Raw genomic sequence first — 14,318 nt, 5'->3', positions numbered from 1 at the left:
GAGAGAACACAGCCCTATACCTCAGCCCTGAAGATGGGGGAGGAGAGGCTCTTCCTTGGGCACTTTATCTCAGCCTCAGAGTCTGGCTTTTCTTTATGTTTGCTACTCATATAATTTCTTTAGAGTTATCTTTCCTTTACTAACTGATCCCTCATTACTCCAATCCTCTGTTATAGTTAACAATTATATTAAACTTTCTATGTTCAAATTACTGTGTTGTTTCTCTCTTCACTGGACTGAGCCTGATACACACATACACTATTCTACCCTTGTCCCTTGCTTTGTTTTTGTCTTAAATTGATCATCTCTTGCTTTGATGAAGAGCTTTCTCTAATTTATTCCTCAGAATGGGCTTGGGGTTATAATATTCCCTGAGTTCTGCATGCTGAAAACGATTTCAGTATAACCTCAATACCTGAAAAACAGCTGCAAACTTGACTTTCTTTACCTTGTAAAAGACTTGGCTTTTTTTTGCCAGAAGTTTAGAAGAAATTTTCTTAGAATACAATAGTTTTACTAAAATATGTCTTAGAGTTGACCAATCTGAATCAAAAGTAGGTCCTATAAATATAAAGGTAAAGGTCTGCTTTAATTTTTGGAAAGTTTTCTTATTTAAGTGTTAATTTCTTATTTAAGTGTTAATTCTGTTCCATTGTTTTGTTTATCTTCTTTTGGGGTTTCAGTTATACATACATATACATATCGTGTACATATACATATTGGATTTTTGTTCATTATGTTCTATATCTAACAGTTCCTTTGAGATACTTTTTAACCTTTTCTAATATTTATTTTTATTCTCTTGGCTTTTTATTTCCCTCCTTAATGTCCCTTATTACATTTTCAGTTGAGTCTATTGTCCTGTTGTTCACCTTGGAATTCAGTCTTCAACTGAGATAATTTTGTCTTTTTTTTCTTGAGTTTGGACAATACTATTTTCACATCTTCTGGTCTATTGTGCATGTCTAGCTTGACTTTTACAACCTATGATTCAACGTATTTTTTTCATATCTGCCAAGACTTGTTTAACTCAAGTTGAGTTGCTGTGCAACAGGTTTCCTCTGATTAGTCGTTGGTTTTGGAAGCATTTTCAGTAGTTGAAATGGTTTTATCCTCATCTTATGTTTTTCTTCATATTGAAGCTTTTTATAAATTTTCAAGTGCTATTTTCTCACCATTTTTATATATCTTAAATTTTCCCAGACCAGCAAAAAAACAAAAGGTTCTATTGGCAGGGAACTTGGGTCATGAGTTGGCATAGTGAAATACAATTTCTTTAATAGATGGGCCTGTTTAAGGTAGGATGAGAAGAATGGTATGCCTTTTATTCTGTATAATCCTAAATTTTACCCCTTGCTGTCTTTTTTTCCCTTCAACGTTAAGTCTCCCTCTTCCACAGAGGAAGTTTTCTCCCCAGGACTGCCATCTCCAGTCCACTTTCAACTTTGACTCTCCCTTCCAATTCCAATAGTTTGTGCTCTAATCCACAAGATCTTAGCTCTGTTCTCAGTATTTCCCATTCTAGGTGGGACTATCTCATTCTGGGGGCAATTTTGGCTCTGTTAGGCCCCCACTGTTCTTTCCCTTTTTTATACAATTTCCACCTACATAAATTCTTCGTTATGTATGGTCTGGTACTGGCTCTGCTGGTTTCAGATCTTTATATCCCCATTAAAAAGTAACTGATAATTGTGGCATTCTCGGCTCCTAGTTATATTTAGGCATAAGTTATGGGTGGATTGTTTCCTTTTTGATCTGTAGGTTTCTGGAGAATTTTTGGAAATATTTGATTTACATGGTCACTATGTTCCCTGAGAACTTGTATTTTTTAATAGCCTCTCAAATGCTTCTAAATAGTGATTCATAAAGTAGTGCAAGAATAACACACTACAGTGTAAGAATGAAGAGCATCTCCATGTTACTGCAATGTCATATTTAGGACATATCACTAAATGAAAAAAGGCAGGGGATAGATACACACATACACACATAGACACACACACACGCCTAAATTTTTTATAAAATTGAATGTTAAACTATAGGATTAAAAAGAAGTGGTTACCTATGGCAGAAGGAAAGAACAAGGTGAAAGAGAATTCTCTGAATATACTCTGTTTTATAGACTTGACTTTTCAGAATTATATATATTTCAGAATTATATATAATAATGTATTTATAAAGCAAAATTAAATTTTAAAAAGCAATTCCACAAAATAAAAAATAAAATGAAGCAAATGAACCTTAGTTATTAAGTTGGTGGTACAGTCACTTAGACAGAAACTAATCTAAATGACCTTATAACACTTATTAAGGGTATTTTTCTTAATGGTAAGGAAAAAATGTAAATAAACACTGTTAATAATCAAACTGGTGGTAGTGTTGGTATTGTTATTCTGAGACTGTTAGATGAGTGATACGGAATAAAGCAAATGAGTTACTGTGTTAACATGGAGAACTAGGGTTTTGTTGTGGTACAAAGGAGATTCAAATTTAAGGTAGCAGAGATGAAGTAGGTAAAAACACCTCTGTCCCTTAGTGAGAAGTATCAATTTGAACCAATGATATTTTATCCCAATAACTTTTTTTTTTTTTTTTAGATGCAGTCTCAGTCTGTTGCCCAGGCTGGAGTGCAGTGGTGCAATCCCGGCTCACTACAACCTTCGCCTCCCGGGTTCAACTGATTCTCCTGCCTCAGCCTCCCACGTAGCTGGGACTACAGGCACATGCCACAACACCCAGCTAATTTTTGTATTTTCAGTAGAGACGAGGTTTCACCATGTTGGCCAGAATGATCTCGATCTCCTGACCTTGTGATCTGCCCGCCTCGGCCTCTCAAAGTGCTGGGATTACAGGTGTGAGCCACTGCACCCAGCCAATAATCTTTTTAAAAAGGTAGTTCCTGCCTCTCTATACCAAAAAGACTAGAAAGGACGACCAACCTAGTAGCACTGAGCACTCTAGTGTTCTGATTATGGTCTCTAAATACCATTTCCCAATAAAAGGAGCCCAGGAACCTAGAAGAACTAGCTGATTCCATATTTGGGGCAAAAAATATATAAGATGAACCTGGAACGTGTTGAAATTGCAAAAATCCAAGAGAGCTATCAAATAGTATCAAACAGTATATAAAAGAGTCAGGAGACAACTTGACAAGTTTCCTTCTGGCAAAAGATGGGATAATTCAAGCATCAATTAGGTCAATTGGTGTGATGGAGTGAAACACAACAAATATGTATGAAGTTTTGAGCTTATGATACTGAGCAACAACAACAAAATCCTCCTTATTTTTGGAGGATGCTAATAAACCAATTCATTGAAAATTGGTAAATAAAGAAATAAAGCATGCATTTAAACTGTTTTTCCTGTGTGAACTATATCTCAAAATAACTAAATAGTTGATGAAAGTTTATGTTAACAGATGTATTCCATTAATTTATGTAGACAGAATGGCAGGATTAAATTTTTCCATTTTGTAACCATATGAATTATAGATTTAAATCAGGGGCAGCGAACTACAGTTGGCAGGCTGACAACCTGTTTTTGTAAATAAAGTTTTATTAGAACACAACCCTGTTTGTTTATGTATTGTCAACAGCTGCCTTAGCAGAAAGACAAAGCTAAGTAATTATAACAGAGAATGTATGATCTGTAAAGCCTAAAATATTCACTATCAGATCTGTCAAGAAAATGTCAACCCTGATCTAGACTATGAGTAGCAACGGCTGCTACATTATATTACATTATAAAACAAGAGACAACCAGACTGTACATGCTTCTTGATAGAAATAAATATCACCAGCTATGAAATATTCTTATGAAAAAATTGAATCAGAATCTGATCAAGTCTCTAGATTTAGCTACCAATTTTAGGAACTAGAGGACACAGAAACATGTTGAATGATACCACAAGAATACAATCAACAAAATATAATTTTAGGAAATTTAAAAGACAAATGACTTAGGTTTTTAAACAAATAAACTGCAAGAAAAAATGAGAGCAGATATGAACTTGTAGATTTAAAGAAGCTTAAAGGACATATCAACTAACTGCAATGTGAGGATTCTAGTTAGATTGATTCAAAAAACTGATTAAAAGAGAGAGAGAGAGAGACAGACAGAGACAGACAATCCAGAAAATTTAAACACATTAAAATATTTGTTGATATTAAGATATTATCATTGGCTTATTTGTATGTGATAATTGTATGGTTATGTTTAAGACATCCTTGCCCATGACAGAGACATACTAAATACTTTCATGATAAAATCATGCCATGTTTAACAATTGGAGGTGGGGACAGAAAGTGTATACAAGTATAGATAAAATTATATTGACTTCAACAATGAAGGTTACATGAGCATTCACTATGCTATTTTTCTCTACCTTTTTATATGTTTGAAATTTTACATTACAAAATTTTTTTTAATGGGGGAAAACGTTAAATAAGTACCTAGGGAGCCCATGATACATGCTCTCTAATTCTCAATTTAGCACAGCTTCCTGAGAGGAAGTATAGTCAAAGTCCATAATCTAACTCTCTCGGTCCCCCATTGAGACTCACTGTAATAGTGATTGACAGTAACTGATAAGAAGGGCTGAATCCCTCAGATTTATTGAGGCAAAAGCTGGAGGGGAATCTGATCTGGAAAGAAAAACCTAGTGGGGTTATTAGCTTAAATTTTAAAAAATGATTTTTATGTAATAATGGATTCGAAGCGAGAAAACTCCAAGGACCAGGTGAGAATTAGTGAGAAAGGAGATAAGAGATCCTTATAACAGTCATGCTTTCTACTGGCAGATTTTCTCTCATTTCTTGTCATTATGATAGGATTTGGTGAAAGCTTTATGCTTTTTGAGATAGGCTAAACGGCAAGACCTCCTTCCATTCTCTCTCTCAGGTAAATGGGCACTGGCCAAGAAGAACAAAGGGTGTGATTTCTTGTTAGAAAGAATTTGGAAGAAGCCTGGATATCATAAGCTAATGTAGAGATGGAGATGTCCAAATTGTGCAGCTTGTTTCATTTTGGGTGGGCCTTTTTAGGAGACTATATGAAAAATAAGGGATAAGCTGGGTACCCTAGGCTTTCCCATAATAGGATGTTCAGTTTTTGGACGCTAACTATTAATAATTGGCTAGAAAGAGTTTGGGTTTACTTACTCACCAAGAGGTGGCTGTAGCATACCCCCATTCTTTTCACAGTTCCCAATAGGCTGGATTTCAGCTGAGTCAACCAGCCGCCAGAAGTCATTTTTGTTGTCGCTCCCATCAAGGCGCAGGCGAAGGCGGGCACCTGTCAGTCCAACTACTGTGGCAATACAGGTGGATGTGGTGTTCCTGGGGTCCTGTGCTTCCAATTTCATACTGATCTTGAACTCGTTGCTTGGAGGTGTGTAGGACTGGGAAAAACAAGGCATGAGGTATAGACAGATTAAGAGTAAAACCCCAAAATTCATGTTTTGGATTCAGATTGGTTATAGCTGGGCCAGGGACAACCAACTGAATTATTCCCTAATAATTAAGAACGGTTTCATGCAAAAGAAACAATGAAAGATAAGAGGAAGGGGAAAAAAATTACTTTCCAACGAAGCATCGAATAGACCCATACCAGTTAAAAAAAGGACAAGAATGTCTTATATAGGCCAGTTAATTAAATGTTTTCTCATTCTATAATTCTCTAACTCCCTACCTTTCCAGGTAGGGACTTTTAATCCCTTTTTAGTCTTTTTAGGACTACTACGTCCTATTAAACTACCATATTCTTAGTGTCTCTTTGTGGAATATTTCAGTATATTGGCGTGTATATCTACCACACAGACTATTGAGGGTTAATTTTTTCTTATTTTGACAACTTACTAATCAAGTCATACAATAGACATACAATAAACTATACACTTTAGTAAGTCTTGACATATGTATATACTCATATTACTATATACACCATATAAACCTGTGAAAGTATCACCACGATAAAAATAATGAACATGGCCATTATCCTCAAGCTCTCACATGCTCTTTTGTAATCTCTTCTTCTGGCCCCTCCAGGACCTCTGTACCCAGGCAACCAATGATCTACTTTCTATCACTGTAGATTGCTTTGCGTTTTCTAGTCTTAGATGGAATCATAGAAGATGTACTTTCTTTTTTGTCTAGCTTCTTTCACTCAGCATAACTACTCTGATAATTCATCCATATTAATAATTCATTTCCTTTTATTGTTGAGTGGTATAACCATGCTGACAGAGATTTGGTTTGTTCCAGCTCTTGGCGATTACAAATAAAGCTGCTAGAAACATTTAAGTACAAATTTTTGTGTAGGGAAATACACTTTCTTTTTTCTTGCACAAATATCTAGGAGTGAAATGGCTGGATCACATGGTAGGTATATGTTTAAATCACAAAACAGAGAATTAACCCTTTTAAGGTATACAATTCAATGATTTTTAGAATATTCTCAGAGTTGTGTAAACACCATCCCTATCTAATTTTATAACATTTCCATAATCCCCTCAAAATGAACCCCCTGCCCCAGTGGAGTCATTCCCCATTACCCTCTCAGCCCAGTCCCTAGAAACCATTAATCTACTTTCTGTTTCCATGGATTTACCTATTCTGGACATTTCATATAGATGGAATTATATAATGTGTGGCCAATATGTGAATAGTTTCTTTCATTTAGCAAAATGGATTCAAGGTTCACCCATGTCAATGAGTGTATCAGTACTTCATTCCTTTTCATTGATGAACAATATTCCATTGTATGGATATACATTTTGCTTACTCATTCATCAGCTGATGGACATTTGGGTTGTTTCCTCTTTTTGGCTATTATGAATAATGATGTGATGAACATTTATGGTATATTTTTCTGTGGACATGTTTTCTATTCTCTTACGTATATACTTATGAGTGAAACTGCTGGGTCATGTGGTAACTCTGTTTAACACTTTGGGTAACCTCTGAACTGTCTTCTCAAGTAGCTATAGGATTTCATAATTTTACCACCAATGTACAAGGGTTCCAATTTCTACACATTCTCACCAACACTTGCCATTGTTTGTATTTTGATGTTAGAGTCATCTAGTCAATGTGATGTATATCATTGCAGTTTTGATTAGCATTTCTCTAATGACTACTGAGTATCTTTAATGTGCCTAACTGGTCATTTGTATATATTTGGAGAAATATCTATTCAAATTCTTTGTCCATTTTAAAATCATGTTGTCTTTTAATTTCCGAGTTTTAAGAGTTCTTTCTATATTCTGGATACAAGTCCTTTACCAGATATGTAATTCTCAAATATTTTCTCCCATTGTGTGGGTTGTTCTTTTCACTTTCTTGATGGTGTGGAAACAAAAATCTTTTAATTTTGATGAAGTTTATCTATTTTTTCTTTTGTTGTTTATGTTTTTGGTGTTATATTATCTAATCCAAGGTCATGAAGATTTCCTTCTATGTTTTCTTTAAAGAGTTTTGCAGTTTTAACTCTTACATTTAGGTCCATGATCCACTTGAAGTTAATTTTTGTATATGGCATAGAGGTAGAATCCAACTTCACTTTTTTTTATGTGGATAACCAGCTGTTCCTGCACCAGTTGTTGAAAAACCCACTGAACTGTCTTGGTACCCTTGTCAAAAATCGATCGATCATAAATTGGTGGGTCAATTTCTGTACTCTCAATTTTAATTCATGGATCTATATGTCTATTTTCCTGCCAGAACCATTATGTCTTAAGTACTGTAGCTTTGTAGTAAGTTTTGAAATCAGGAAATGTGAATCCTTCAGCTTTGTTCTCTATTTCAAGATTGCTATGGCTATTCTGGGTCTCTTGTAAGAATTTTAGAATGAATTTGTCAATTTCTGCAAAAAAGGCAGCTAGGATTTTGACAGAGATTGTGTTGAATCTACAGATCAATTTGGAAAATAATGCTGTCAGTTATGTGATTTGCAAATATAGTCATGTTCTGCATAATGACGTCTGGTCAAAAACAGACTATGTATAGATTGTGGTCCCATAAGACTACAATGGAGCTAAAAAATTCCTGTATCCTAGTTATAATGCAGCTATCTTAAGGTCCTAGAGCAACACATTACTCACATTTGTGGTGATGCTGGTGTAAAAAAACCTACTGTGCTGATAGCTGTATAAAAGTATAGCACATACAATTATGTACAGTACATAATACTTGATAACAATTGACTATGTTACTGGTTTATGTGTTTACTATATATTTTAAATCATTATTTTAGAGTGTATTCTTTATACGAAAATAAAAGTTAACTAAAAAATAGTCTCAGGCAGCTCCTTCAGGAGGTATTCCAGAAGAAGGCATTGTTACCATAGGAGATTACAGCTCCATCCATGCATGTAACTGCCCCTGAAGACCTTCCAGTAGGCTCAGAAGTAGAAATGGAAGACAGTGATACTGATGATCCTGAGTCTGTGTAGGCCTAGGGTAATGTCTTAAGTTTTTTAACAAAAAGAGTTTAAAAGGTAAAAAAAAAAAATTAAAGATTATTTTTCTACAGCTGTACAATGTGTTTTAAGCTAAGTATTATTACAAGAGTCAAAAAAGTTAAAAAATTAAGTTTATAAAGTGAAAAATTTACAGTAAGCTAAGGTTAACTCTTAATTGAAGAATGAAAAATTTTTAAGTAAATTTAGTGTAGCCTGGGTGTACAGCATTTATAACGTTGACAGTGGTACGCAGTTCACCACTTACTCACTGACTCACCCAGAGCAATTTCCAGTCCTCCAAGCTCCATCCAAGGTAAGTGCCTGATACGGGTGTACAAGTTTTAATATACCTTTTATACCATATTTTTTTTTACTGTACCTTTTCCATGTTTAGATATGTTTACATAGACGAATACCATTGTGTTACAACTACCTACAGTATTCAGTATAGTAATATGCTGGACAGTTTTGTAGCCTAGGAAGAATAGGCTATGGTCTAGGTGTGTAGTAGGCTATAGCATCCAGGTTTGTGCAAGTATATTCTATGTTCACACGACGATGAAATTGCTTAACAATTCATTTCTCAGAGCATATCCCTATCGTTAAGCAATGCAAAACTATTCTCTCATAGTCTGTGACCTGTATTTTTGTTCTCTTACCAGTATCTTTTGAAGAGCAGAAGTTCTTAATTTTGACAAAGTCCACTCTATTTTTTTAATGAATCAAAATTTTGGTCAGGCATCTTCTAAGGTTTTCTTTATATAAATTTTGCGTATTTGTTAGTTCCTCCCCCACCCCACCCAAAGTAGTTGAACCATTCTGCATTTTCACCAGCAGCATATGAAAGTTCCATTTGTTCTACATCTTTGCCACTATTTAATATGGTCAGTCTTTTGAAAATCAGAGCCATTTAAATAAATGTATAGTGATAGCTCACTAATCACTTTTATTTTGTATTTCCCTAATGAAATAATGGTATTGAGCATCTCTATTCATGTACTTATTTGCCCTGTATACATTTTCCTTGGTGTTTGTTCTAAATCTTTCGACCCAGATCCCTTTTATTTCTTTTTCTGGCCCATTTGCATTGGTAATACAATACTGAATAAAAGTGGCAAGAGCAGATATCCTTGTCTTGTTCCTGATCTTAAGGGGAAAGCATTTAGTCTTTCACCATTAAGTATGATATTCTTTGTAGACTATTAATAAATGCCCTTTAGAGTTTAGGATTTAGAAAGTTCCCTTCTATTTCTAGTTTGGTGAGAGTTTTTATTTAGTAATGGACATTTAATTTTGTGAAATGCAGGTACTTGGAAAGAATGTGTATCTACATATGTTGGACAGTATTCTATATATGTCAGTTAGGTCAAGTTAGTTCATAGTGTTGTTCAAATCCACTATATATTTGCTGATTTTTTTTCTCTACTTGTTCTTTTATTACACAGAGAGGAGTACTAAAAGTCTGACTATAGATAATTTTGGATTTATCTATTTCTCCTAATAGTTCTATTGGTTTTTGCTTCATGTCAGGATTTGTCTGATTTCTTTATCATTATAAAATTAACTTCCTTAACCCTGTTAATATTATTTGAAGTGTACTTTGATATTAATATAGCCATTTCAGCTTTATTATAGCTAATGTCAGCATGGTACATCATCTTCATACATTTACTTTTAACCTATTTAAAGCATAATTTTTCCAATCATAGCAAGCTCAATAGTAAAGAAACAGAAAAAAGTGTAAGTTTTTGAAGGCAGTATATAATTGGGTTTTGCTTTTTATCCAATGTGCCAATTTCCACTTTTTAACATTTAAACCATTTACATTTGATTATTGATATAGCTGGGTTTAAATAAAACGTTTTGCTATTTTTTCCCATTATTCTAGTGGTTGCATTAGAGTTTATAGTACAAACATCTTTAACTTACCACAGTCTATCTTATCAAGTAAGATAGTACTACTTCATGCATGAGAACCTTGTAATAGTATACTTAAGATTCCTCCCTTCCTGCCTTTGTGCTACTCTTATCATACCTTTTACTTATATGTTATCATCCTCACAATATACGGTTATTATTATTGTCTACACAATTATCTTTTACACAGATTTAAATAAGAAAACATCTTATATATCTATCCTTATAATGACAATTTCCAGTGACCTTCATTTCTTTGTATAGATCTGTTATTTCATTTGATATAATTTTCTTTCTGCTTGATGAACCTCCTTTAACATTTCTTGAGGTGTGAGTCTGTGAGTAATGAATTCCTTCAGCTTTTGTAAATCTGAAAATATCTTTATTTCACCTTTGTGTTTGAAAGACATTTTTGCTGGCTGCAGTAGTCCAGGTTGACAGGTTTTTAATTTTTCTTTTAGTACTTTCAAGGTGTTGTTCAATTTTGTGCTTGCTTATATTGTTTCTGACAAGAAATATAATTCTTACATTAGTTATCCTATATATAAAGTGTCTTTTTTCTCTGGCTGCTGTTTTCTCTATCAATGGTTTTGTGCAATTTGATTATGATATGCCTCAGAGTAGTTTTCTTCTATTATCTTTGGGATTCCTTGAATTTCTTGACTCTGTGGACCTATAGTTTTATTTATTTATTTACTTATTTATTTTGAGACACAGTCTCGCTCTGTCGCCCAGGCTGCAGTGCAGTGGCATGATCTCAGCTCACTGCAAGCTCCGCCTCCCAGGTTCATAAAATTCTCCTGCCTCAGCCTCCCCAGTAGCTGGGACTACAGGTGCCCTTCACCATGCCCGGCTAATTTTTTTGTATTTTTAGCAGAGATGGGGTTTCACCGTGTTAGCCAGGATGGTCTTAATCTCCTGACCTCACGATCCGCCCACCTCAGCCTCCTAAAGTGCTGGGATTACAGGCCTGAGACACCGTGCCCGGCTGTTATTTTTAATTTTGGAAAAATTTTAGCCATTATTTCTTCAAATATTTTTTCTATCCCCCATCACTTCTCTCCTCTGGGGACTCCAATTACACGTCTATTTGGTCACTTGAAGTTAACCCATAGTTCACAGGTTCTAAATTCCTTTTTCTCTTTGTGTTTCATTTTGAATAGTTTCTATTGCTATGTTTTCAAGTTTACTAATTTCTTCTGGCATTAATCCAATCTAGTGTATTTTTCATTTCCCACATAGTAGCCCAGTGAGTCTTTTTAATATCTTCCATGTCTCTGCTTAATATCTGAATATAACAAATATATTAAAATAATTATTTTAATGTGTTTGTCTGCTATTCTATGATCTGTATAGAGTCTGAGTCAGTTTCAATCAATTATTCTCTAGATTATTGGTTGCATTTTCCTGCCTCTTTGCATGCCTGGTAGTCTGATTGAAAGTTAGATCTGGTGAATTTTACCTGATGGGTACTGGATATTCTTGCATTCCTATAAATCTTCTTGGGCTTTGTTCCTCGATGCAGTTAAGTTATTTGTGAAGTAGTTTGATCTTCTTGAGTTTTACCTTTATGATTTGTCAGGCTGGACTGAAGCAATACTCAGGCTAAGGTTAATTATTTTCCAATATGAGCAACACCTTCCTGAGTATCATACCCAGTGCCCAATCAATTATGAGATGTTCTAGTCTAGCTGGTGAGATCAGGAACTATTCTCAGCCCTGTGTGAGTGCCAGGTTCTATTCCTTTGAATCCTTTCAGATAGTTTTTTCCTTTGGCCTTAGGTAGTTTTCTCATATGCATTTATAAAATGGTAGTCTTTTCCTGGACCCTCTGAAGATCACTGTGGTTTTCTTTGTGTGCAGCTTTCTCCTCCTGACACTCTGTCCTAAAAATTCTAGCCACCTTGGTTTCTCTGGACTCACATTTTTTTTTTCTTCCATTTCCTCCAATTAGGGAGTCTGCTGGGCTCAACATGAGTTCCCTTTCCCTGGGCCATGGTCTGGAAACTGTTAAGACAGTAAGCTAGAAAATCATAGAGGTAGCTCAACTCATTTGTTTTCTCTCTCTCAGAGATCACTGTTTGGCTGCTTGATTTTTAGTGACTTAAAAACCATTGTTGGCTAGGCCCGGTGGCTCACACCTGTAATCCCACCACTTTGGGAGGCCAAGGTGGGTGGATCACCTGAAATCAGGAGCTGGAGACCAGCCTGGCCAACATAATGAGACCCTGTCTCTACTAAAAGTACAAAAATTAGCCAGGCATGTTGGTGTGCACCTGTAGTCCCAGCTACTCGGGAGGCTGAGGCAGGAGAATCACCTGAAGCCGGGAGGCAGAAGTTGCAGTGAGCCAAGATCAAGACACCGCACTCCAGCCTGGGTGACAGAGCGAGACTCTGTCTCAAAACAAAACAAAACAAAACAAACCATTATTAACATATGTTGTCTTTTTAAATAAATTGTTTCAGGTGGAAGTATAAATTCAGTCCCTTTTATTTCAAATGAGCAGAAGTCCTGAACTTGTATTTCTACTTAGAAAACAGACAAAATTCTATGGCCGGGCACGGTGGCTCATGCTTGTAATCCCAGCACTTTGGGAGGCCGAGGTGGGCAGATCATGAGGTCAGGAGATCAAGACCATCCTGGCTAACACAGTGAAACCCCGTCTCTATTAAAAATACAAAAAAATTAGCCGGGCATGGTGGCAGGTGCCTGTAGTCCCAGCTACTCGGGAGGCTGAGGCAGGAGAATGGTATGTACCCAGGAGGCGGAGCTTGCATTAAGCCGAGATTGCGCCACTGCACTTCCAGTCTGGGCGACAGAGCGAGACACCATCTCAAAAAAAAAAAAAAAAAAAAAAAAGAAAACAGACAAAATTCAAACTCAACCTGAAATGTTGACAGTTTGAGGAAATAACCCTTGAGTACTAAAGGAAAGGATTGTAGGTAACTTCCTGATGTTTAACTTTGTTTAGCACCAAACACTTCTTTGCTTATCAGCCATATCAAACACTGACACAGTCAATACCATCTGTGCATTGTCTGGGTTACTTAATCCTTCTGGGAAACTCTGGATGACCTCTGATGAGCTCCTGAGATGCTTCACAGTGGGACTCAGTGTCAACATTCTTGTAGAAAGATAAGATTGTGACAGGAGTGCTGAGTACAGAGAAAGAAATACTGCTCCATTTTCAACAATGTCTATGGACTATAACTCTCTTTCCTGTCCGAATTAAGAGCTCTAGTAAAAATTAGCAGTTGTTTTCAGTAACACAGAATATCCTCAAGGAGGTAAAGAAGGAGGCAAGGGTGTTACTTGGGATGAAGGTGGAAAGAATGTCTGCTGCCAAAACTCACAGTGACCAAATTTTACTTCTTGAGCTGTGTTCTTCCCATAGAAGTTTATTCTGGGGCCCTCAGGTAAGAAGCCCAAGGGCTTCCACCTCCTGTTTTGATTGTCTAAAAACCGTTAAAAAATGACTTATCTTCCACCTACTAAAGATGTTGAAAATCAATTACCTGCTTGAAGCAATGGACAGGCGCTGGGACTGAACATGTTTCTTTTAGGTATTTGTCCCAGGTAAAATGACCTGTAAAGGAAATAGAAATCTATATCACAGTCAACTTCCTAAAAAAAATGTTTTCAGGGTATAATCTACACTAAACAGTAAGCTATTTGTAGACTGGTTTTGAGCATAAAAAATATATATTTTTTCCTGTTTGAGCTCAAAGGAGTATTAAGGGGAAGAATCTAAGTGACCTGAGCGGATGTTTTAGATTCACATTTTAAAATAATGGTCTAAAGATGGCTTAGGGTGTTCTTTATGTTCATTCCTAAAGTGATCCAAAATGCCAAAGCAAGATATACTAGTACTTCAAAGAAGTGACCAGGAAGCTCATGGAAAACAGAATAGAAGAGGCAGAAAGTGGGTGGGGAGATTCCTTT

General features: G+C 35.7%; 1 protein-coding gene across 17 annotated transcripts in view; it reads right to left on the bottom strand.

Annotated features, from left to right (window-relative positions):
- SCMH1 (Scm polycomb group protein homolog 1) overlaps window positions 1-14,318 on the bottom strand; it is a 217,030-nt gene that overhangs the window by 113,348 nt on the left and 89,364 nt on the right. For 13 of the 17 annotated variants that reach the window (XM_063608326.1, XM_055094628.2, XM_063608314.1 and 10 more), the window contains 2 exons: window positions 13,892-13,962; window positions 5,164-5,398 (listed from right to left, as the gene is read on the bottom strand). In XM_063608326.1, coding sequence (XP_063464396.1) covers window positions 5,164-5,362 — 199 coding nt within the window. In that variant the 5' untranslated portion in view covers window positions 5,363-5,398; window positions 13,892-13,962. Of the gene's footprint in view, window positions 1-5,159; window positions 5,399-13,891; window positions 13,963-14,318 lie in introns of those variants that run through there. The other 4 variants (XM_063608318.1, XM_063608316.1, XM_055094658.2 and 1 more) reach the window with 3 other exon arrangements.

The sequence above is a fragment of the Pan paniscus genome, chromosome 1, assembly GCF_029289425.2.
Source record: "Pan paniscus chromosome 1, NHGRI_mPanPan1-v2.0_pri, whole genome shotgun sequence".
NCBI classification, from domain to species: domain Eukaryota; kingdom Metazoa; phylum Chordata; class Mammalia; order Primates; family Hominidae; genus Pan; species Pan paniscus.
Note: the sequence above shows the minus strand (reverse complement) of the source record. Positions and strands in the feature narration are given on the sequence as shown.